The 22773-nt window shown below is 44.7% G+C and overlaps 1 protein-coding gene and 2 pseudogenes across 1 annotated transcript; 1 reads left to right on the forward strand and 2 right to left on the reverse strand.

Moving 5' to 3' along the window:
• Nucleotides 1-4541: 4541 nt before the first annotated feature.
• Nucleotides 4542-9155, reverse strand: LOC118653381 (cancer/testis antigen 47A-like). The gene is made up of 4 exons (XM_036304125.1): nucleotides 8346-9155; nucleotides 7844-8279; nucleotides 6780-6900; nucleotides 4542-5018 (listed from the first exon to the last, which is right to left on the reverse strand). The coding sequence occupies exons 1-4, from the start codon at nucleotides 8904-8906 to the stop codon at nucleotides 5006-5008; spliced, it is 1131 nt and encodes a 376-aa protein (XP_036160018.1). The 5' UTR covers nucleotides 8907-9155; the 3' UTR covers nucleotides 4542-5005.
• A 3611-nt stretch (nucleotides 9156-12766) lies between these two features.
• LOC118653382 lies at nucleotides 12767-14491 on the forward strand (annotated as a pseudogene).
• Nucleotides 14492-17928: 3437 nt separating this feature from the next.
• On the reverse strand, nucleotides 17929-19692 carry LOC118654081 (annotated as a pseudogene).
• Between the last annotated feature and the right edge of the window lie 3081 nt (nucleotides 19693-22773).

The raw sequence follows: 22773 nt of genomic DNA on the forward strand, positions 1-22773 counted from the left end.
TTTACACATTCACCATATCAATCTGTCACAGGTCTGGCAGCAGTGAGTACCTTCCTGTGAGGCAGAATATTTCTTGGAGATTATCATGCTCCTCTGGATGGTTAGTTCACCAGTCTTTGACTGCTTTCCCCAATGCCACTGTGACCCTCTCCAGTTGCTCAGAAGTGTACTAGATATCATATATATCCTGTTTGTTGTTGTTGTTAATCCTCAACCAAGGATATTTTCCATTGATTTTTTTTAGAGAGAGTGAAAGGGGTGGGGGAGAAAGAGAGAAACATCAATCTGAGAGAGACACATTGGCAGTTGCCTCCTGCATACGCCCCTACCAGACCAGGGATGGAGCCTGCAACCGAGGTACATGCCCTTGACCGGAATCCAGTCTGAGACCCTTCATTCCATGGGCAGACACTCTATCCTCTGAGCCAAACTGGCTAGGCCCATATCCTATTTTATAAGCACTAAAGACCCTGTTGAAATTCAAAATTCTGTAGATGCCAAAACATATACTTTTAGTCAAAATACCTTCCATGAAGGAAGTCTGGGACCACTGGAGAGATGCCTTACCCCCTGGCTCCAGATTGAAGGTGAAGACTCCTGCATAGCCTAGTTTCTTTTCCCTTCCCCTCAGAAAACTCTGTTTCACAAGATTTTAGCCCAAAGCAAGACTGCCATAGAACAGTTAAATTTCTGGTAACTGGAAGCCTTGAGTGATTAAATCAGCCTCTTCCTGCCCTCTTTCCTGAAGACACACATCTCAAAAGTTTGACAGCCCTCACCTCCTCAGTGAGTGACTCACCCTTCCCTCCTATTCCATTCTCCAAATATATCAAACACTAAGGGGGAGCTCCATTTGGATGCCTGTACAGCATCTAGCTCATTTTCTTAGGAGACCCAGAAGTGTCTTATTATAACTTTCACTGGGTCTGCCTCTACCACCTCAGGGCTACTTTGTTTAAAGAGAAATGCAGGGATAGATACAACTGCACCTTTAAGTTCTGAGTGGGATGTTGCTTCATGGAAAAGAAATTCAGATGGGCAGTGAGATGCTAGAGCTAATTTCAATGCTTTCAGTGCTTGGTTTTGCTGATGGTATAGTGTGACATTGTATAATCATATGCTGGATTTTGTATTTTCTCTATAAAACTATTTTTCCTGGTATTGTATCTTTATCCTTTTGATAATGTTAGGTTTTTGATTGATTTGCTTTGATTTTCTTTGTATTCCCATAGTGAATAGTTCATTAAGATAGATACCTTTTACCCAGGTAATCATGTAGATAAGTTGCTATACCTCCCTTCCCCCTTTTCTCAGGGTGGACCACTATTAGGTTATTCTCACTCTAAGAACACTCCATTAACAATTTCTTTTCCACAGGTAATAACAAAACTCTGTTTTAAAGTAGATGTTAAGTTTTTTTAATGCCTGTAGACACATTTTGACAAGTTTTCAGTTTTTAGCATTCTTGATTTTGGCTATATGCAAAGCAAATAAAATAAATAAAGCTTGTTCTGTAGTTGTCTCTGTCTGTCACATGGGGAAGGAAATCAAGTAAAATATTGACTGTTCAGACCAGAGGGTTATCAGAGAAGCAGAATTATCTTAAGAAGTTGTGTATGGCATAACCAAGTTGTGCCTGACCAAGCTGATGGCCTCCAGTTGGGTATTTGTACAGGGGAAGGTGGTATTGAAGAAGAGGTGCTCATCTGAGTAAACACCTGGGGAGCAAAGAGACTGGTAGGAGAAAGAATGCTGATGGGGATGAGTGTGTATGTGGGGGAGGGGGCAAGATGCTGGTACTCCAGCCTGCCCAAGGGACTGGGTCCAAGTCCTAAAGCAATATGGGCTATTAGAACAAGCCACTATCAAAAGGAAAGGGCCCTGCTGTGCTTAGGTAACAACTTGTAACATGGAGTAATCAAGGGAAAGGGGTGATAGATCAGATATTTAACCTGGCCCTTCTGAAGCATTTGTAAAATTTTTTGGGTTCAGAAAAAGAGTTCAATTAGGGACCCTCATACCCATATGTATGAAAATATTTAAAATAACAAATAAACCATTAAGTAAAGTAAGTTGTATCTTCTTTATGACAAATGTACCTTCATAACCCCTGAAAAGCCAAGCAGGGATTTAGAATTCTGACTCCCCTAAGTCCTGCTCCAATGGTGTAGGAAGAGCTGCCCCCCTTCCCAATCACCTAGACCAGACCCATCCCCAGTTCTGGGCATATACTACCACCCCCTAGGCCTGGGAGCACAAATCCCAGCAATGTAGTCAGCCCTTCCAAGGACAGCTCCAAGAGAAGTACACAGGCCCTGGCAGCAGACTTGGGAGTGAAAAGGGGTGCCAGGTACCTGAAACATGGGCTAGCAGGGGCACACCCCTTGTTCCAGGGGCTGGGCTCCTGGCCCTGTAGGGAGGGGCATGGTTGGAAGAGGACAAAAGTGGGGACTCTAAAGCACGGAGCTCAGGACAGAAATTCCTCTTGCCTGGGTCTAAGAGCAAGACTATACTATCAGCTTACTAGTATACAATGTAAGCACTGAAAAATCAAAAACAATTTGGAGGTGCTCAAATCACACTATATGGAAAAAATGTCTACTGGCCTGCCCTTTCATTTTAGGTAATGATGACAAGGAGCCTGTGCCTCACTGTTTCACCATGTGGTTCCAGCCATAAGGAATACATAATACATTTTAAAACATCGACACACACAAAAAGTAATTGTGGGCATGTGAAGTTTGCTTTGCTTTAACAGAAGAATGGATAAACAAATTGAGGTACATGCATACAATAGAATATTATTAAGCTGTAAAAAGGAATGAAGTACAAATATATGCTACAATGTGGATGAATCTTGAAAACATTATGCTAAGTGAAAGAAACCAGACACAAAAGGTCGGCTATATGATTTTATTTATATAATATGTCCAATAATAGGTAAATTCATGGAGGTGGAAAACAGATTGATGGTTGTCAGGGGCTGGGGGGATAGGGAGATGGGGAGATGGAGAATGACTAATGGGAACAGGGTTTTGGAGTGATGAAAATATTTTGGAACTAAAGAGTTGATGGATGCACAAAATTGTGATTGTCACTGAATTGCTCACTTTTAAATGGTTAGTTTTATGTAAATTTCACCTCAATTAAAGAATGACAATATAAGTTAGAATATGAGATGTGCTACCATAGAATATAAGAGAAGGTATCAGTGCAATCAAGAAAGCGCTTAGGAAACCTTAACTAAATGCAAAAATGAGGCTGTCTAGTTTCAACTGCAAGAGCCCTGCCCCTTCTCTGATGCTTTGGTCAAATAGGACTCCACCTTTTCCCCCTTTAGACAGAGTCCACAGATTAAACACATTCTCTCCCTTTCCTCTTTTTATTTTTCTCATTTTTATTAGGAAATACCTCAGACTTACACAAAGATATAGGGAATAATATTATCAACATCTATGTATGTACCGCCAAGCTTTAGATATGTAACATTACATTTCTTAAGTTGAAGCCCACTGTTGAAGCCTCCTCAGCAAGATCCCCTTCCCTTTCTTTCTCCAAGACATAACCATCATCCTAAATGAAGTGTTTTATCTTTCCCACACATGCTGTTGCACTTGCCACATTGGCACACAGCTCCCATGAGCATGCTTTTTACTCCAGATACTTGTATCCACAATCAATGTATGGTGATCAGTTTGCATGGTTTTAGACTTCATGTACATGGTATTATGTTTGTATCCTTCTGGAACCAGCTTTCCCCCCTTATGCATTTTTCTGCTGCCATCACCCACTCTCAGCCCCCCTATCTCTCAGCCCCCGTGAGTTCTGGTCTCCGCAGTCCAGCCCTTGCCATCCTGTTCAGTTTACCTGCAACAGTTCCAAGCCAGTGAGTTAAGGCAGGTCCTACCTTGGGTGAGTCTCAGCCTCTTCCCCTGTGGCTTTAATAGTGCTTCTCATACCTTTAAACTAGTGCAGGGGTCCTCAAACTACAGCCCATGGGCCACATGCAAATACAAATATTGTATTTGTTCCCGTTTTGTTTTTTTTACTTCAAAATAAGATATGTGCAGTGTGCATAGGAATTTGTTCATAGTTTTTTTTAAACTATAGTCTGGCCCTCCAACGGTCTGAGGGACAGTGAACTGGCCCCCTGAACTAGTGCTTCTCAAGCCTGCACTGCATCAGAATCCCCTGCAGAGCCTGCTAAACACAGGCTGCTGGGCTACCCTTAGAGTTTCTGATTGAGTAGGTCTTGGGTGGAACCCCAGAATTCCTGGGTGATGCTCATGGTGCTGTTTTGGGGATCGAACTATGAGAACCACTGTTCCAAATCAATGTCTGGGCCCAGGCTCAGCAGCACCATCTGGCCTCCAGGCATGCTGGGCCACCTATGAGATTTCCTTCGAAACTGTTCTAGAGCCCCTCTGTCTAGCAGACATATAATGCAAGTCACGTGTAATTTTAACTTTTCTAGTAGCTGCGTCAAAAAAGAAACTGACAAAATTCATTTTAATAGTATATTTTAATTCAATATGTTATCATTTAAACAGGTAATCAGTAAATAGTTTATTAGTGAGAGCGGTGACACCTTTTATAGTTAAGCACATCTCAAATCAGACAGAGCAGCTCTAAAGGCTTGACATCAAAAATTGTTTCCAACTCGACATTTTAATTTATTTTGGACTGCCATAAAATAATTTAAAGCAGGCGTACAAAATGGTGGAAAGTGATACCTTTCAAAACAAAGAGGTAAGAGATATGAGTTGGGATTATTTATCTAACTAAACTCTGCCTGCATTTCAATTTATTAATTGAAACAAACTTATTTTTAATTAAAACAAATGCTGTCAAATATAGCTATAAGAAATAAAAGATGTCATTGGATAGCACTTTTTGGGTGATGAAGTTTGAAATGATATGAGTGTTTAATACAATTAACATGGATTTATGAAAATGAAAAACCTAAGAAGAGTGAACAAGAAATTCTTTCTTCTTTATCTTCTTTCTAGTTCTCCAAACTGCAAGATGAAATGAGAGAAAATTAACACTTACAAGGCATTAACCAGCTCCAATGACTTCTAAATCTAAGAAAATAGCCCTGTGTGTACCTGCTGCATTTGTGCGCTATATCCCAACAAGGAGAGAACAACACGCTTCCCTCTTGTAACCTGCCTTGCAGATCATTTGATTCTGTCCAAGAGATCTATTGTGACATTTGGTCCACACTAAAATGCCTTGATATTTGGTTCTATCCAGAATGCCCATGCTTAGGAAACATCCTGGGTTCAAAAAGCCCATCATGTTTATATACACTTCTGATTTATAGGATTAATACATAAAAATATAAAGTTTTATTGGTCCAATAATTGTATTCTGGTCTTATTGCCAATAGTAACCTTTCTTGCCTCAGTAGCCTAGCTTGTAATGGCACATGGGGTTAGGTAGACAGCTCAGGGCTTCAATCTTGCAGAAAAGCATAATTTAAATATCAAGGACCTTTTGGCATAGACCAAATGTCTCTGTGGACTTTTGGACAGGACCACATATCTGCTAATTGTTACCTGCACCTTTGGGTATAGGATGCTTCTATAACCCATGGCTTCCATTGTGATCATACCAACTTGTCTCCCTCTTGCCTAGCACCCCAAATGCCTTTTCTTTCCCTTGAGAGCCCACACTGGTATTTAAATAAATCTCTCCACCTTAAAAGCCTGTGCTCATTCTATAAGTGACACTCCCAGACCCTCAGTTTCCATATCACCCATATAAGAGGCTATTATAAAACATGCAGCTATGAAAGTGCCATAAAAGAGAGAAAGTTATTCATTTAAATATAGTCAAAGATAAGATAAACCTTGAGACTTAATTACCAATTCAGTGATTAACAATAATCATACTATGACTAAGCTTCTTTTCTTTTAACTGTCACATGAAATACAAAAATCTACAACCAAAAGTTTAGGTATTAATCATTAAATGTGGTCCTACTTGAAATTGTTATCTTTTTGCTATTTGTAAGTTGTCCTTGTCTCCTAGTTCTTATAGGAGACGAATTTCTTTTTTTAAACTTTATTTTTGTTGTTGACATGATTACAGATGCCACCATTTACCACCCCCCTTTGCCCACCTCCACCCAGTCCCTGCCCCCACTTCCCTCTGGCCATCCCCACCTGTTTGCTGTGTCTGTGGGTTAGGCATATATGTTCTTTGGCTAATCATTTCACCTTCTTTCATCTAGTCCTTTCCACCCCCCTCCTGTCTGACAGCTGTCAGTCTGTTCCATGTATCCATGCCTCTGCTTCTATTTTGTCAGTTTATTTTGTTTATTAGATTCCACATGTAAGTGAGATCATATGGTATTTGTCTTTCTCTAACTGGCTTATTTCACTTAGTATAATAATCAGACTGCATTTCTATGGCCAAGCAATGAAGGCCCAACCACACAGCCCAGCTACTTTAGCTGCTGCATCTAGTAACTGCTTTCTAAACAAATACTGGCCTTAGGTACTGATTTCCTTAGTCTTTACAGATAGAGGACAGAAGACCTCATGAGAACAAATGAGTAGCCATGAAGTATAGTTCAGTACATAATGTGTTTTATATTACTAGGTGTATGAGTAGTCTATGAACATTCTAAGTAGTTAAAATTGAATTTCAAAACTAATTTTAAACAACATTTTTAAAATTAATTTACTGGGAGAATTAAAAAAAAATAAAGCTGTCAGTAACAGGTAAATGCCAGGAATGGTTGGGTGATATTCAAAGCGACACACAGATACCTGGATTTGCTGGCTCTGCTCTCTGCTGGATCCACAACCATTTCAGGTCCTTCCTGTTTTTGGTTCAACTCCTCGCTGTCTTCCTTACTTTCAGCACCCTCGGCCCCTTCTTCAGTTGTTTCTTTAGTGAAGAATAAGACAGACCTTGGGATCAGACATTCCCAGAAGAAAATCCCAGTTCGTAAAGAACGGGTTCACACATAAACCGCCAGGAGAAGCAGGAGGATGGAAGTAACTAGGAGAAGAGGAGCTGGGCACCTTCCTACTAGTTGCGGCAACACCCCCGTGGCCCGCACATTTCTGCTGCTCAATTGTTGCACGGTGACATTACTTCCCTTTTCGTAGTAAGTCTGTGCTGCTGGTGCCTTCTGGCCTTGCGGAGAAAAGGGATCTGAATAGCCAGGGTATCCTGTATGTTCTAGTCAGAACTGTCTTGGGGAAATAGTTTTGCCTCAGCGACAAATTCTGTGTGAAGCTCATTAGCCCCTCAACCCCCCGAATCTTTCATTTTTACAAAGTCCCCGGGATCAGTTCTCAAAGTGTGGGGATCAAGCCTTCAGAAGCCAAGAGCCAGCACCAGGCATGCCGTTTGCTCGTGCTCTTCCTTCCGTTCCCCTCCCCTTCCTCCCGGCTCCCTCCTGAGCCCCTCCCCCTGGGAAGTCGGACCTGGGTCTGTGGGCCTGAACTGCACTGGTGAGCTCCGCTGTCTTAGTGGAGGGCGGGAGAGGGCGCAGCGGAGGGAGGGCAGGAGAGAGCAAAGGACTTTTGGGGGGGGGGCGGGGAAGCCATAATGGGGGGGTTGGGCTTCTCCTGGGCCTGCGGTGTGTTGAGGGCACGGCCCACCCGAGTGAGCATGACCTCCGGTGCGCCAGCTGTGCCCACCACCTGCTCACAGGCGGCCCGCCCCCTCCCCGCCGTGCCCCGCCCCCCGCCCCCCCCGCGACCCCCGCCCCCCCAACCCCCGCGACCCCCCCCCGCCCCTCCGTCCCCCCGCCCCTCCGTCCCCCCCCCCACCTCGCGACCCGACCCGACCTTATCCCCTATCCGCTCCCCCAGATTCTCACCCTGGGGGGCTTCGGCCTCCTGCGTGGGCTCCTCCACCTCCTCCACCATTTCCCCAGCCGTAGACTCCTCCTCCACCTTGGCCTCGGGCTCTGGGGTCAGGAACCCCTCTCCAGAGCCTACGGCTCTGTCGCCAAGGCCCTCGGGCAGCACAGCTGCAGCCCCCTCTCCAGAGGCATCTGGCTCCGAGAGCACGCGGACCTGGGCCGCCTGACCTGGCAGGTGATGTCTGGGCAGAATGACACTGCGAAAGGCGTTGGGACGCAGGAGGATGTGGTCGTTGTTGTACAGACGGCGCAGCATTCTGCGCACCAGGTCCAGGAACATGATGTGGAAGCCCGCCAAGGGTAACACGTTGGGGTCCAGCAGTATGTTGTGGGGTCGCACCACGATCTCCTCCTCCTCTTCCTCCTCTTCCTCCTCTTCCTCCTCCTCCTCTTCCTCCTCCTCCTCCTCTTCCTCCTCCTCCTCCTCCTCCTCCTCCTCCTTCACCTCCTCCTCTTTCTCCTCCTCCTCCTCCTCAGCTGGGCCAATGTCAGAATCCTCTTCACTGGTACTTCCCTCGGGGTCTCCCACTGCCCCGGCCTCCTCCCTCAGGCTCTCTATGGCCGCTGAGATTTCTGCTGCCACCATGGCGGCGGCTGCGTCCCCCCCGCCCCCCTGGGGCATGGAGTTGAAGATCAGGGCATCCTGATCTCCATCTGCCCCTATCCAGGCCCCCGCCATTCGCACGGGACTCTCCCGGCCCCCTGGGGCCGGGTTCCCATCGTCACTGTCGGACATAGCAGCGGACAGTACCTCCTCAGGCAGCGAGCGGGCTGTGGCGTCGACGGCCAAGATGGCGCCCGGGAGCGGAGGCCGTTGACAGGGCCCGCCGGAAGGGGCGGGGCGGAGGAGGAACTGGCTGTCCACTGGCAAACGGCCTCTGATGGGCAGGTGTGGACGGCCAACCCACCCACCAAGGCTTCGCCACACCACGGGGGGTGGGGCCACGAGCGTCAACAAAGGGCCGGGCCTGCGCCTTACAAGCTCCAAGCTCATTGGCTGGGAAGCGAGGATTGACATGCCCTGTGTCCAATGGCAAAGGCCCTTAGCTTCTAGGATGGCTCACAATCAGCTCTCTTTTCTACGAGGCCTTAGGGTGCTGAGCTACCTTCAAGTCCACACTAGTCCTGTTCTTTCAATGTTGCAATTGTCTGAAATCTATAGTGCAGCAATTTTCAACAGTGCCATAAGACCTTTAAAAACATGCAATACCTGACTAGTTAGGGGCACTGATCTCTTTTCCCATTTAAAAAAAATTGACAGCCGTAACCGGTTTGGCTCAGTGGATAGAGCGTCAGCCTGCGGACTGAAAGGTCCCATGTTCCGGTCAAGGGCATGTACCTTGGTTGCGGGCACATCCCCAGTGGGGTGTGTGCAGGAGGCAGCTGATCGATGCTTCTCTCTCATAGATGTTTCTAACTCTCTATCTCTCTCCCTTCCTCTCTGTAAAAAATCAATAAAATACATTTTAAAAAATAATAAAAATATTGACAATGGGAGATATCTGTAATACTATCAACAATAAAAATATATTTAAAAAATTGATGACAGCCAACACCAGGGGCCCTCAAACTTTTTAAACAGGGGGCCAGTTCACTGTCCCTCAGTCCGTTGTAGGGCCAAACTATAGTTTTAAAAAAAACCATGAACAAATTCCTATGCACACTGCACATATCTTATTTTGAAGTAAAAAAACAAAACGGGAACAAATACAATATTTGTATTTGCATGTGGCCCACGGGCCGTAGTTTGAGGACCCCTGGCCAACACACTAGCTGTTATTGTGAATGAATCAATATTGTACCTATTTTTCTTAAATCAGTAATAAATATGTTTTTTGGTGTGCCACAGAATTTAAATAATTAGTTTATGGGTGTCATGAGATGAAAAAGGTTGAAAATCACTGCTGTAAAGGGCAGAGAGTAAAAATTTTGGGTTTGGTAACTCAGAGGTACATTTGAAACCACTATGTAGATACTCATTTAACAACCGAGAAAACAAATGTCCACAACTATTTTATTCTTGAAACTAAAAATATAATGCTAATTGAATACAATATTTATAATAAAGGTCTATTAATAAGAAGAGTGTAAGTCTTTTGGGAGAATAACATTTTGCTTAATTGGGGTTCAAAGTTAGTGATATCTATCAAAATTGATTGCATATGTTCATCTGTTGAACTGTAATGAGGTTTTACATAATTTATCTTTTAAAAAATATGGTGAGTGTTTTTTAAAGGGTTTAAAAAGCATGCTCAATTGCATACAGCTATTTCTCATTTATATAATAAATGCATTTTCATCTGCTTGAGTACAGCAAAGGGTTAGAATCTGAATCAATTTATGACTTCAGAGATGTGCTATTTCAAAAGTGTACTCCATAGAATTTACTTAACTGCTTCTACCACTGATCCTTTAAATAAGCAAAGCAGATGATATCATTCCTTGAATTTGTTTTTAAACACTAGCATTTTAATTGAAATACAGGTATAAATCAGAAATTCCTGGTACAGTGCCTGCACTTAGTCTTATTTAATATAGGAATTGGATGTACAATGAAAAAATTATCATTTTCTTTATCCTTGGAGCAGAGGGAAGGAGAGAAAGGAGAGGTGGAAATATGGTTGCAGTATTTAAGAGCTGAATAAGAGAACAATAAATCTTTCATAATGCCAACAACAACTGCACAATGAAGAACAACCTTGTATCTCATCAATTTTATAATTCATGCTCTATCAGAAGTTAGGTTCCCCTCTATGTATCTCAATTAATTCAAACCCCATACCCTCCAAAATACAAAGACAATTTAATTGGTATTCCCTAAGTAGAAGATCAGACATCAAAGGGAATTCCTCCTTCTGACATCTATTGATATGATTTCACCAAAGTCGAAATCTAACACTTAAAAATGAAATATCTTGGCCAAGTAAGAAACTTCAGTTTTTAGTGGTATTACCCCACTGTATTACATATTAAATCAAACCTAGCATTAAATATGCTTGCACAATTATGCTGTGAATTATATAATAGTGATGATGCTAGTGAAAAAGGACTATCATTAACCCAAGAAGAATAAGGGGAAGAATGTGAAAACAAGTAGGAAGCCAACAAAGAGTTGGTCATTTTCTGATGAGGAAAGGTAATTTTAAATATAGAAATATAAAAGGGGAAATATTACCTTAATCCTTCTATCCTATCTAATAAAAGACAAAGATGCAAATTGACTGTACCTTTGCTACGCCCACCAGCCAATCAGAGCAATATGCAAATTAACCACCAATAAAGATGGCGGCTAATTTGCATACTGTAGGCAGGGCAGGACAGTGGGAACCGCCATCCAGGCAGGGCTCAGGCGGTGCACGGCAATCGTGGGAGCCCAGCCCCGTGTGCAGCCCCAGCTGGCCCGGGGCTTAGGATGTGCGATCAGTAAAGCAGGACTGGGGATTGGTGAATAGGCGCAAGGCAGACCTCCTGGTCCTTCCCCTCAGCCAGCAGGCTCCTATGGATCTTCAGTTTCTACTGAAAGGAGTGTGGCGCCTCCACTGTGCCACCTCCCAGGACTCGGACTCGCAGGCTTCGGAGTGGAGACTTCAACAAGGCCTTCAGCACCTGCTCAGGGGAATAAAAACCGCCACCTCCCTACTCCACAGCTGCTTCTGTGTCTGCAAGAAACTACACATGATCCTCCTGTGACATGGGCGGGGCCAGAGCCTGAGTTGATGGGTTCCACTATAGTGATAGCAGCTGGACCAGTGCAGGGAGGGAGGGCGGGGAAGGGGCATGGGGGAAGCACTGGTTCCCTGCTCCTCCTCCCACAGGCATGGCCCTTGCTGCTGTTATGATAAAAGGAGTTGTGTTTTTCTAACTGTCTGGGTAAAGGAAACAAGTGTCTGTTGACTTCTGATCTTACTCTCAGAGCTGCCAGTTAATCCCTCTGGATGCATCATATCCAACCTCCAAAGGAAGCAAGGGGCAGGATCAACCTCCGTTCCATAGTTGAGGAAACTGACCAATAAACACATGTGTCTCATGCCTCAGTGTCAACTCCCACAGAAATCTCTGGGTAATGACTCAGATTCTATATCTAAGGGTATATTTTCTTCTGCTTTCATGTTTAATTCAGCCCCAGGAATCAAATAATACAATAAAGAATAAAATGAGTTCAGAGGGCTCAGCATTGTATTCCCAGAGCCTTTGGTCCCACACAAACCGCAGAGCTCAGTTATCCTGAGATGAAAGGAAAGGAAAGAGAAACGTGAAAGGTTTCCCAGCTCAGTCACAGAGACATCTCATAGCCACATATTAAGGACACGACATTAGCTTAGGGGTGGAAAGGACACAAATGGAATAGAAGATGGAGCCATTTGGAGTGAGCAGGCTAGCATGGGGGCAGTTGGGGGCAAGCAGGCCAGCAGGGGGGGCAGTTAGGGGAAAGCAGGCCGACAGGGGGGGGTAGTTGGGGTGAGCACACTGGTACAGGGGGCAGTTGGGGGTGATCAGGCTGGCGGGGGGGAGGGGGCAAGTTAGGGGCAAGCAGACAAGCAGGTGAGTGGTTAGGAGCCAGCAGTCCCAGATTGTGAGAAGGATGTCCGACTGCCAGTTTAGGCCCGATTGCTGTAAACTGGCAGTAGGACATCCTTCCAGGGGTCCCAGATTGGTGAGAGTGCAGGCTGGGCTGAGGGACACTCCCCTTTCCCCCCGAGTGCACAAAATTTTGTGCACCGGGCCACTAGTATGTTAATAATATGAAACATTTTATATATCAGACGAGAACAGAATTAAGTAATTCAACTCTACTGCAGCATTATAAATATCCTGTTCCCTTACTCACCACTGATGGCCTGCCTCACAGCTCACCTGCACTGCAGCTACCCCACATAAATGCCTTGATTACACAAAGTCCTTTGTCAGATTAGGCCAGTTTCCAGGGCACTGGCTTCTCATCTCACTCAGGCTTATGTCAAAGATGTAAATTTTGGCACAGGTGCCCAAGCCTCAGTGTTTCAAGGTATAGACCTTTTAGCTGATGCTGTACCATTACTATAGGGCCAAAGAGAAGAACAGTTATTATTAAACAGAGTTTGGGCAGTCCCAAAGTAACAAAAGAAATTGTGATATTTGCAAAGTCCATTGCCTTAAGAGATAAATATAAAAATATTGGTGCTAAACTTTTTCAAGCTGTTGCCAATAATACAAATGAAGATGCTGGGAATGGCACTACCACTACTACTGTACTGGCACACTATCTTGCCAAGGAAGGCTCTGAGAATATCAGTGACTGTGCTAATCCAGTGGAGATCAGGAGTGATGTGATGTTAGCTGTTGGTGCTATAATTTCTAAACTTAAAAAGCAGTCTAAACCTGTGACAACCCCTGAAGAAATAGCTCAGATTGCTACACTTTCTGCAAACAGAGACAAAGAAATTGGCGACATCATTTCTGATGTGATGAAAAAGGTTGGAAGAAAGGGTGTCATCACAGTAAAGGATGGTAAAACACTGAATGATGAATTAGAAATTATTGACGACATGAAGTTTGATGTGGGTTATATTTCTCCATACTTTATTAATACACCAAAAAGTCAAAAAAGTGAATTCTAAGATGCCTATGTTATATCTAGGGAAAAGAAAATTTCTAGTATTCAGACAATTTGTACCTGCTCTTGAAACTCCCAATGCTCACCATGAGCCCTTAGTCATAATTGCTGAAGATGTTGATGGAGAAGCTCTAAGTACACTCATTTTGAATAGACTAAGAGTTGGCCTTCACGTTGTAGCAGTCAAAGCTCCAGGTTTGGGTGACAATAGAAAGAACCAGCTTAAAGTCATGTCTATTGATATTGGTGGAGCAGTGTTTGGAGAAGAAGGATTGACTCGAAATCTTAAAGATGTTCAGTTTCATGACTTGGGAAAAGTTGGAGAGGTCATTGTGATCAAAGGTGATGCCATGCTCTTGAAAGGAAAAGGTAACAAGGCTCAAATAGGGGAAAACATACTCAAGAAATCATTGATCAGTTAAATATCACAACTAATGAATATGAAAAGGGAAAACCTAAATGAATGTCTGGTAAAACTCTCAGATGGAGTAGCTGGGCTGAAGGTTGGTGGGACAAGTGATGTTGAAGTGAATGAAAAGAACGAATAACAGATGTGTGCCCTCAATGCTACATAAGCTGCTGTTGCAGAAGGCATTGTTCCTGGAAGGGCTTGTGCCCTGCTTTGGTGCATCTGGCCTTGGACTCATTAATTCCAGCTAATGAAGGTTTTAAAAATTGGTATAGAAGTTATTTATAAATCATTCAAAAATTCTGCAATGACTATTGCTAAGAATGCAGGTGTCAAGGGATCACTGATAGTTGAGCAAATTATGCAAGGTTCCTCAGAAGTTAGTTATGATACTATGCTTGGAGATTGTGAATTTGGTGGAAAAGGAATAATTTATCCAACAAAGGCTATAAGAACTGCTTTATTGGACACTGCTGGAGTGGCCTCTCTGTTAACAACAGCAGAAGCTTTAGTCACAGAAATTCCTAAAGAAGAGAAAGACCCTGGAATGCATGAGAATGGGAGGTGGTATGAGAAATGGCAAGTTCTAATCCTAGAATAGTGCTTTACCATCATTAATGAGAACTGTGAAAGGAAGCTCAAGGCAGTGCTCCTCACCTATAACTTCAGAGAAGTAGGTTGAAGGAAATGACTGAAGACAAGGCTGGCTGATGCTTAAGAAAATTACTATAACCATCAGCTACTGCTTTCAGTTGACAATGTACAATGGTCTACTGCTGTCATTGTCCATGCCTACCGATAATTTTTGTATTTTTGTTTTATTTATTTAATTTTTCATTTTCAATTACAGTTGATATACATCATTACATTAGTTTTAGGTATGCACCCCAGTGACCAGAAATTATATAATTTAATACTTAACCATCCCAATAAATCCTGAAACCATCCAGCACCACACTTAGTTATTAGACTATTATTGACTACATTTTCTATGCTGTACTATATATACCCATGACTATTCTGTAACAACCAATTTGTACTTCGTAATCTCTTCACCTTTTTCACCCATCCTCCCAATCCCCCTCCCATGTAGCAACCAACAAAAAGTCCTCTGTATATATGAGTCTTTCTGTTCTGCTTGTTCATTTTGTTTGTAGATTCAACTGTTGACAGATAGGTATTTATTGCCATCTTATTGTTCATATTTTTATCTTCTTAAATAAGACCCTTTAACATTTCATATAATACTGGTTTGGTGGTGATGAACTTTAGATTTTTCATGTATGTAAAGCTCTTTATCTGTCCTTCAATTCTAAATGATACTTTGTAGGGTAATATTCATTGTAGGTCCTTGATTTTCATCACTGTGAATATCTCTTGCCATTCCCTTCTGGGCAGCAAAGTTTCTTTTGAAAAATAAGCTAACAGTCTTATGGTAGTTCCCTTGTAGGTAACTTACTGCTTTTCTCTTGCTGCTTTTAAGATTCTCTGTTTGTTTTTTCCCTTTTGCATTTTAATTATGAAGTGTTTTGGTGTGGGCCCCTTGGGTTCATCTTGTTTGGGACTCTGGGCTTCCTGGATGTGTATGTCTGTTTCCTTTACTAAGTTAGGGAAATTTTCTGTCATTATTTTTTCAAACACGTTTTCAATTTTTTGCTTTCTCTCTTCTCCTTCTGGCACCCCCATGATGCAAATATTGGTATGCTTGAAGTTGTACCAGAGTTTCCTTACACTATCTTCATTTTTAAAAATTCCTCTTTCTTTTGCTGGTCTGATTAGATGTTTTGTTTGTTTGCTTCCTCATATTTCAAATTGCTGATTTGATTCTTAGCATCACCTATTCTGTTGATTCACAGTAAATTATTCTTTATTTCAGTTAGTGTACCCTCCATTTATGACTGGTTCTTTTTTATACTGTTGTTCTCACTAAGTTCCTTGAGCATCCTTATAACCAATGTTTGAACTCTGCATCTATTGGATTGATTGTCTCAATTTTGTTTCATTTTTTCCTGAAGTTTTGGTCTGTTCTTTCATTTGGGCCGTGTTTCTTTGTCTCCTCATTTTGGCCACCTCCCTGTGTTTGTTTCTATGTACTAGGTAGAGCTGCTGCATCTTCCAGGCTTGGTAGTGTGGCCTAATATAGTAGACATCCTGTAGGATCCAGTGGCACAGCCTCCCCAATCACCAGAGCTGGACACTCAAGGTGCATACCTGTGTGGTCTGTATACACTCTTATAGCAACTTGATGTCAATGGGAAGGATTTACCCAGGCCAAGGTCAGTCACTGCCTGTGTTCTGCCCAGGACCACCAGGCATAAGCTACAAAGTGATCTGCAGATGGATGCTTCTTGTGTTGGGCTTGGAGATGGCCAGGGGAGGCCAAGCTGTTAACCATGGTTGGCTGCTGCTAATGCTGGGCCTGGGGCCACTTAGTAAGAGGTATGGGGCTTGCTGAGGCCAAATGCTGCTTGTTTGAGAGATTTTCGGAAAATCTGAAGTTTACATGAGCCTAGACAGGCCATTCCTATGGTAAAGCCACTGGAAACAGCTTGGGTGGGCTCCAAAGGTGGGAGAGGCAGGATCTCAGGGAATAATCACGTGGGGGCAGACAGTGTGATCAGGTTGATGGAGTCTCATATGGCCCCTGCCTGCTGGTTCTGTAGGGGAAGGGCTCATCAAAGAACAGTGGCTTCTGCCTAAACTTCTGTCTGGGAGAAAGCTGTCCCTCCAGCTCTCGCCCTGATGCCAAACAATTCAGTTTCTCCCCATATGTCTCTGGTGCCTTTCAAGCTGCTATCCCCACACTGTAGCTAAGAGCAAGTGAGTTCAAGTAAATCTGTACAGGGGCCCTTTAAGAGGAAGTGTCTGGGACTCCAGTAGCCTCAGCCTCCCTCAGCCTCAATTCCCACTGGTTTTTACAGTCAGAAGTTATGGGGACTTCTCTTCCTGGGACTGGAACCCTGGGCTGGGGGGCCTGGTGTGGGACTGGAACACCTCACTCCTCAGAGGGGACCTCCACAGTCAAGATATCCTTCCTGATTTTTATCCAACACATGTCAGTGTAGAACCAACCTGTTCCATGCCTCCACCCTTCCTACCAGTCTTTATGTGGCTTCTCCTTTAATTCCCTAGTTGTAGGCCTTCCATTCAGCTCTATTTCAGGTGGTTCTGAATTATGATTATTCTGTAGTTTAGTTGTAATTTTGATGTGGTTGTGAGAGGAAGCATTTTTTACCTATTCCACCATCTTGACTGGAAATCTTATTTTGTATTTTTTGAATAAAAATACATTTGTACATTCCCAATAAATGCAAGAGTCATATACCAATGAACTGTTTTCAGTTTAAATCAGTGAGTCATTTTTACTACTATTCTGTTAAAATCAGGATTTTAGTGCTTGCCATCACCTGATGAGAAGTTAAGAAGCAGTCTTTCTGTGGAGAGTAAGAATAATTGTGTAAAAAATAGAGAAATATCCAATTATGTGAAACTTTGTGTAATAAAATTTGTTTAAAGTTAAAAAACAAATAAAATATAAACCAGCTCTTCACCACAGTGTAAGATTTACATGCTTCTGTATAAGGATACGTTATTTAAAATGTAGTAAGATTGCTGCTGCCCTGCCAAGTAATTTCTGCCCCTACCTAGTTCCTACTACAATACTGGTGGTTCCAGTAGTTTTATGAAAATAAATCATTTTTAAATATAAAGCATTTAAAAAGACAAATCAAAATGCCTCAGTAACTTTGTATTCAAATCAAATTTTATCTATTTAAATGTTACATTTTTCTTCCCACTAATAAGCCTTTATTTTACTCAAACTGAGCAATAAATTTTCCATTCTGAAGTATCTTCTTTGCCCAATTAATTCAAAGGAAAACACCAAAATAATTAGTAAACAAAAATGTAGGGTTTTTTAAAATATATTTTTTACTGATTTTCAGAGAGAAAGGGAGAGAGAGAGAAACATCGATGATGAGAGAGTATCATTGATCAGCTGCCACCTGCACACCCCCTACTGGGGATCAAGCCCACAACCTGGGCATGTGCCCTGTTTGGGAATTGAATCGAGACCTCTTGATTCATAGGTTGACGCTCAACCACTGAGCCACACTAACCGGGCTAACACACCCTTTTTATTTGTTTTGAAATATTAAAGTTTAAAAGTGTTTAAAGTTTGTAATTCCTAGTAGGAGAACATTATCTGAATGAACATTCTAATGGAAAATCACTATAAAATATTACAGCTTTATGTTGGGCAGAGAGGTAAGGATTCTCTTCAAAGCTTTCTTCATGAGAAGTTCAGAGGTACACTGGTTTGTATTTTGCAACATCCATTTGGGAGATTTAGGTTGCTTTTCCTCCAGCAAGGATTTTATTTGTAAGAAGGGCATTACACTTGACCGCCAAATTTGGCTGACAAGTTACTGATGAGATTAACAACCTCTGGGTTGCTCTGATATTTTGACATATTTGCCAGGTTCTGGGCCACATCCTGAAAGGCCACTATAACTTCTGGATCCTGCATGGATTCAATAACCTCTGGATCACAAATAATTTCATTGAGCCCAGGCATTCCTACTATTCAGGCATGCCTCTTCCCAATCCAGGCATTCCTCCAGAAAAAAATTACCAGGCATTCTTCAAGGAAAGCTAGCTGGAAATGAGCCATACAGAGCTCCTGATTGTCCTCTGGCTTCTTCCTCCCTCTTGGCTCTCTCATTTTGTTAGGAGTCTTCTTAACCCTTTCCATTCTTTCTTTGACCTCTCACTCTTCAGGTTTCCACTCATATTTCCTCCAATGTTCTGCAATTTTCTGGACCCTTGGTTGAACTTCTTTCATCATTGCACTAGCATCTTCATAATCCAATTTACACACAAGGTCAATATAATGGACTGCTTCTTCCCAGTGGTCCAGAAGTCTGTGTGCTCTGCCTCGCCATTTGTAAGGCTGAGCTAAATAATGATTTATTTCAATAACTCTGTCAGTCTCCAATGGCAGCATTTGGCTTCTGTAATTTGATGAAGACACTGGCTGTCTTGGCATACAGAATGGCCAAGAGAGGATTCAGCTTGATGGCATCTGTGAACAAGTCAATGGCTTTCTGTAGTTCACCATTACTTAGGGCATCAATGGCAGCCACACTTTTATCATTTGCCTGATCCATCATGGCCTCAGTTATCTCTACACTTTCATCTCTCATTTCTTGAGAGGCATCAGAATTGGGTTCAATCACACCTTCATGGTCATTCCGAGATCATTTTTCTCACTTAATGTTTCCTCTGATTTTACATTTTCTGCTACCTTCTTACTATCTGTTTTTTCCTTCTTAATATTTTCCTCTGATTTAGTTTTATGAGTAACAGGTAGTACTTTACACCTCCCCATGCTGCTCATCCACTCCCCCAAGAAGGCATTTCCTCAGTATGCAGAATGCTTGGATCCTGCTTACACATTTACACCCAGGCCCAAAGCTCCCTCACTTTGCACAGGTCTATGGTCATGAAGCTGAGGAAGGCCACAGGTGAGGCTGAGGCTTCAGCCTATTTCCAGGCTGCAGCACTAGCTCAATGTGACCATGTAGAAGGGGTTTACATACTTTATCTTGCAAATATCTTTTTCACACAGATGTTGGCAAATATTGATATCAATCCATGAGCTAGGTATTTCCAAGCATATGTTTTTTTTTAATTTTATTTTTCAATTACAGTTTACATTCAATATTATTTGTTATTAGTTTAAGGTGCACAGCATAGTGGTTAGGTCATGTAAAATATATTTTACAAAGTGTTCCTCCTGATATTTCCACTACCCACCTGACACCATACATAGTTATTACAATATTTTGACTCTATTCCCTATGCTGTGTTTTATATTCTCATGACTATTTTGTAACTATCAATCTCCACTTCTTAATCCCTTTTCCTATTTCACCCAGTCCCCTTCTGGCAACTATGAGTCTGTTCTCTGTATTTATGAGTTTATTTCTGTTCTGTTTGTTTGTTTGTTTTGTACTTTAGATTCAACATGTAAATGAAATCATATATTTATCTTTCACTGACTGACTTATCTCACTTAACACAAGCATGTGATTTTAATTGAGCATATTTATATCTTGGAAAACATTTATAGAATTCTGTTAGATTTTTCTCTCAATATTTGCCTTTTAGCATGTCATTATATTATAGACTAGAGGCCTAGTGCACGAAATTCATGCATGGGTGTGGTCCCTAGGCCTGGCCAGTGATCAAAGCGTGAGCGTCTGGTATGGAAGGGCAGGTCTCAGCTGACCTCTAGGCCCTGGGCAGCACCTGGGCCCCTGGGCCCCCACATGCCCCCCTTTGCCTGAGTCCTGGCACCCAAGTCCCCACATGGAGATGCAGTGAACACAGCTGGACGCTGTGGGCTGGGGTGCAGCGTGGGCCTCTGGGCTGCCCAGCGGCTCTGCACAGAAGCCAGGCAGGCAGCTCACTCTCTCTTGGCCAGCCTCGCAGATTGGCTCCTGCGCAAACCCACCAGGAGTCCGACCAGCCCCTGTGGTCCCAGCAGCTGCGGCCTGGCTCACCTAGAACAGGCCACACAGGTGTGGGGTGGGCTCCTCGCAGGCACCCAGCACCTGAGCACAGGGGCTTCTCTGATGCAAGCCCTGGCCTCCCTGGAGAGGGTTCCAGGGAGATTGAGAGTGATCTCAGTGGACATCTCACATTCTCACCGCACATCTGTCCCAGTTATTCCTGCCCCCAGGTAGCCGGCAAGAGGTGTCAGCCCCCTGCCCAGGAGCTGTAGGAGGTTGGTCACCAGCCACCCACCCCCAGTTCCCTGTCCCAGCCCAGGGTCCAGTCTCAATCTGGCGATCAGGGCCTGCCGGCCACTGGTCTCCTTCTACGGGACGATTGGTCAGGGCCGGGCCCCCCGCCCAGCTCCCTCAGCACCTGGGAGCCGGGTGGTGGCCCTGACCCCTGCTGCTGCTGCTGGTCGCCATCTGTGGGGTGATCAGTTGGTGCTGGGTGGCAGCCCCACCTCCCCACTGCCACCACTGGTCACTATTGGAGGGGCAAATGGGGCCGTGCTTGCACTTGCCTTAGCCAGGTGCCGCCTGCTCACCTGCTCCACCATCCCCCCCCCCCCCCATGGTCCCACTCTCGTCGGGGCCCATCAGAGCAGGCAGTGCCTCTACTGCTGCCCACTGCCAGTGCTGCATTGTCACCCCCTGGTGGTCAGTGCCTGTCATAGTGAGCAGTCAAATTCCCAGTAGAACAATTTGCATATTTGGCTTTTATTATATAGGACTAGTAGCCCGGTGCACAAAATTAGTGCACTGGGGTGGGGGGGGAGGGGCCCTCAGTCTGGCCTTCACCCTCTTCAATCTGAGACCCCTCAGGGAATGTCCAACTACCTGTTTGTGCCCACACTTTTAACAGATAACAGCTCCATTGTTGTTTCTTTCTTATGCTTAAAACCATTGGAATTAGTAGGTATTCAAAGTGTGTATACATTTTGGTGGGGACACCCTGTATCTCTCTAGTCAGCAGTGAAAGAAACCAGCAGCAGATTTGGAACCCCCAGACAGGGAACCTCGCTCACTCCCCACATGTCTCCCCACTTCACTTTCCACCTTCGTGGCAGCAGGAGAATCAACGTTTTCTCTCATTACTTCGGACAAGCACGTCCTGTCACCCGCTGCCCAGCAGGAGTGCGCTAGGCCCCAAGCAAGTGAGGCTCAGTTAGGGCAGCCTTCGCTCATGGGTGCTGGCACCCAAAGTGCACATTCCTCCTTTACAGTCGCCCCGACTATCCCACTGTTTCACGGAGAGGACGGAATTCCTCTCCACCTCTGGGTTCTTGATCTTGAATGCTGACCGAAGGCACCTCAACGAGGGCTGCCTGGGCCCACCAGGTGTGTCTGTCTGCATCTGCTCCCGCCTCAGCACCTGCATTAACCCCCCAGAGGTGATCTCGTAGCTGCACTGGCCTCCGTGGGAACAGGGCATCACCACTCTGCCCTCTCACTGTCATCTCACAGGCGCCCACCCTCAGCACCCAGAACACCCAGACACTCTCCAAAGGATGTGAGCGCATCAGAGGGGATGTGTGTACATCCTGTGGGGGTGTTAGGCATGCCGGGTTGATGGAAGTGCGGTGGAGAGGCGGGGGGAACTTGTGCACGCCTTGGTTTGGAACTGTTGCAGGCGTGGGAGGGTGACAGTGTGCTGGGGGATGTTCGCAAGCCAGGGGGGGATGTGCACACAGGAGACCACTGGCTTTGCAGATCTGCAAACCCCCGTGGTGTGGCCAGGAGGACGTCAGTCTGGCCCGCCACGGTGGCTGTTCCTGCGATCCTGCACCTTCTGGGCCAGGAGGCGGATCTTGCACAGCCACTCCTGGGCGCTGATAGCCTGCAGGCGCTACTTCAGCTCAGCCTGCAGGCTCCGCTTGGCGCGCTCACAGCTGTCACCACCGCCGTGTGGGGAGTACAGGCTGCCCTCCTCCAGCCTGCCTCCCCTGTCCAGAGGCTCTCTGCGCTGCTCACCTGCCCAGAGTGACTGGGGCTGGGCGGAAGCCAGGCGTCCTCCCCTGCCCAACCCGGGCCGATCTGCTCCTGTGCGAGCTGCTGCCCCGCCGGGAAGGGTCACAAATCCGGGTCCCGGGACCGCGGACAGCCTCAAGCACTGCCCCCCGCCCGGCAGGGTCACAGATCCGGGTCCTGGGACTGCAGACAGCCTCAAGCACTGCCCCCACCCGCCAGGGTCACAAATCCATGTCTTGGTCCCGTGGACAGCCTCAAGCGCTGCCTCCCGCCCGCCAGGTCACGGATCCGGGTCCCAGACCACGGACAGCCTAAAGCGCTGCCCCCCACCTGGCAGGGTCACAGATCCGGTCCT

Source organism: Myotis myotis, unplaced genomic scaffold (genome assembly GCF_014108235.1).
Source record: "Myotis myotis isolate mMyoMyo1 unplaced genomic scaffold, mMyoMyo1.p scaffold_m19_p_4, whole genome shotgun sequence".
Taxonomy (NCBI): domain Eukaryota; kingdom Metazoa; phylum Chordata; class Mammalia; order Chiroptera; family Vespertilionidae; genus Myotis; species Myotis myotis.